Raw genomic sequence first — 688 nt, 5'->3', positions numbered from 1 at the left:
CCGCGGGCCGGCACGCGGGGTGGGCAGAGGGGGCGGGGCTCACGCGCAGGGTCCTCCCCGTGTGGACGCGTGGGGGCTGGCAGGCTCAGCCTCCTCTGCGGGCGCCCCGCGAGCCCCAGGGCCACCTGCTTGCTCCTGGGCACTGTCCCCAGGCATGAGCCTGCCTGCCACCGCCAGAACCGCCTCCGGTCCTGCTGCTGGTCCCCGGCGGTGCCAGACACCCCCCTGTACCCACCTTGACCAGGTCCCCCAGGGAGCTGAGGGACAGACGGCTCAACCTCAGGCAGCCCTCAGCCCTAGTTCAGAGCACCAAGGCTCTCACCCTGAGGGGAGAGGGAAGTCAGAAAAAGCCGGCACACTTATAATCCCAGCACTCAGAAGGCTGAGGCAGGAGCATCACAAAGTCAGGGCCAGCCTGGGCAACCTAGCCATTTAGTGAGGCCCTGCCTCTAAATAAAAACATAAAAAAGGGCCAGGAGGGCCGGGCATGGTGGCACATGCCTATAATCCCAGCACTCAGGCGGCTGAGGCAGAAGGATCGTTGTGAGTTCAAGACCTGCCTGGGCTACAAAGTGAGCTCAAGGCTAACTTGAACTGCATAGTGAGACCCTGTCTCAAAAAGACAAGGAAAAAAAAGGGACAGGGGCCAAGGATGTGGCTCAGTAGGAACCACTGAGTTCAGTCCTCA

At 62.1% G+C, this 688-nt stretch overlaps 1 protein-coding gene across 1 annotated transcript in view; it reads right to left on the bottom strand.

The window, feature by feature from the left end:
- The window catches only part of Cpne7 (copine VII), a 10,820-nt gene extending 10,664 nt beyond the window's left edge, over positions 1-156 (bottom strand). The window contains exon 1 of the mRNA XM_013507941.1: positions 44-156. Coding sequence (XP_013363395.1) covers positions 44-156 — 113 coding nt within the window. The remainder of the gene's footprint in view (positions 1-43) is intronic.
- Between the last annotated feature and the right edge of the window lie 532 nt (positions 157-688).

The sequence above is a fragment of the Chinchilla lanigera genome, unplaced genomic scaffold (assembly GCF_000276665.1).
Source record: "Chinchilla lanigera isolate Chin_1 unplaced genomic scaffold, ChiLan1.0 scaffold00140, whole genome shotgun sequence".
NCBI lineage: Eukaryota > Metazoa > Chordata > Mammalia > Rodentia > Chinchillidae > Chinchilla > Chinchilla lanigera.
The sequence above is the reverse complement of the archived record's forward strand: the minus strand, read 5'-3'. Positions and strand labels throughout refer to the sequence as shown.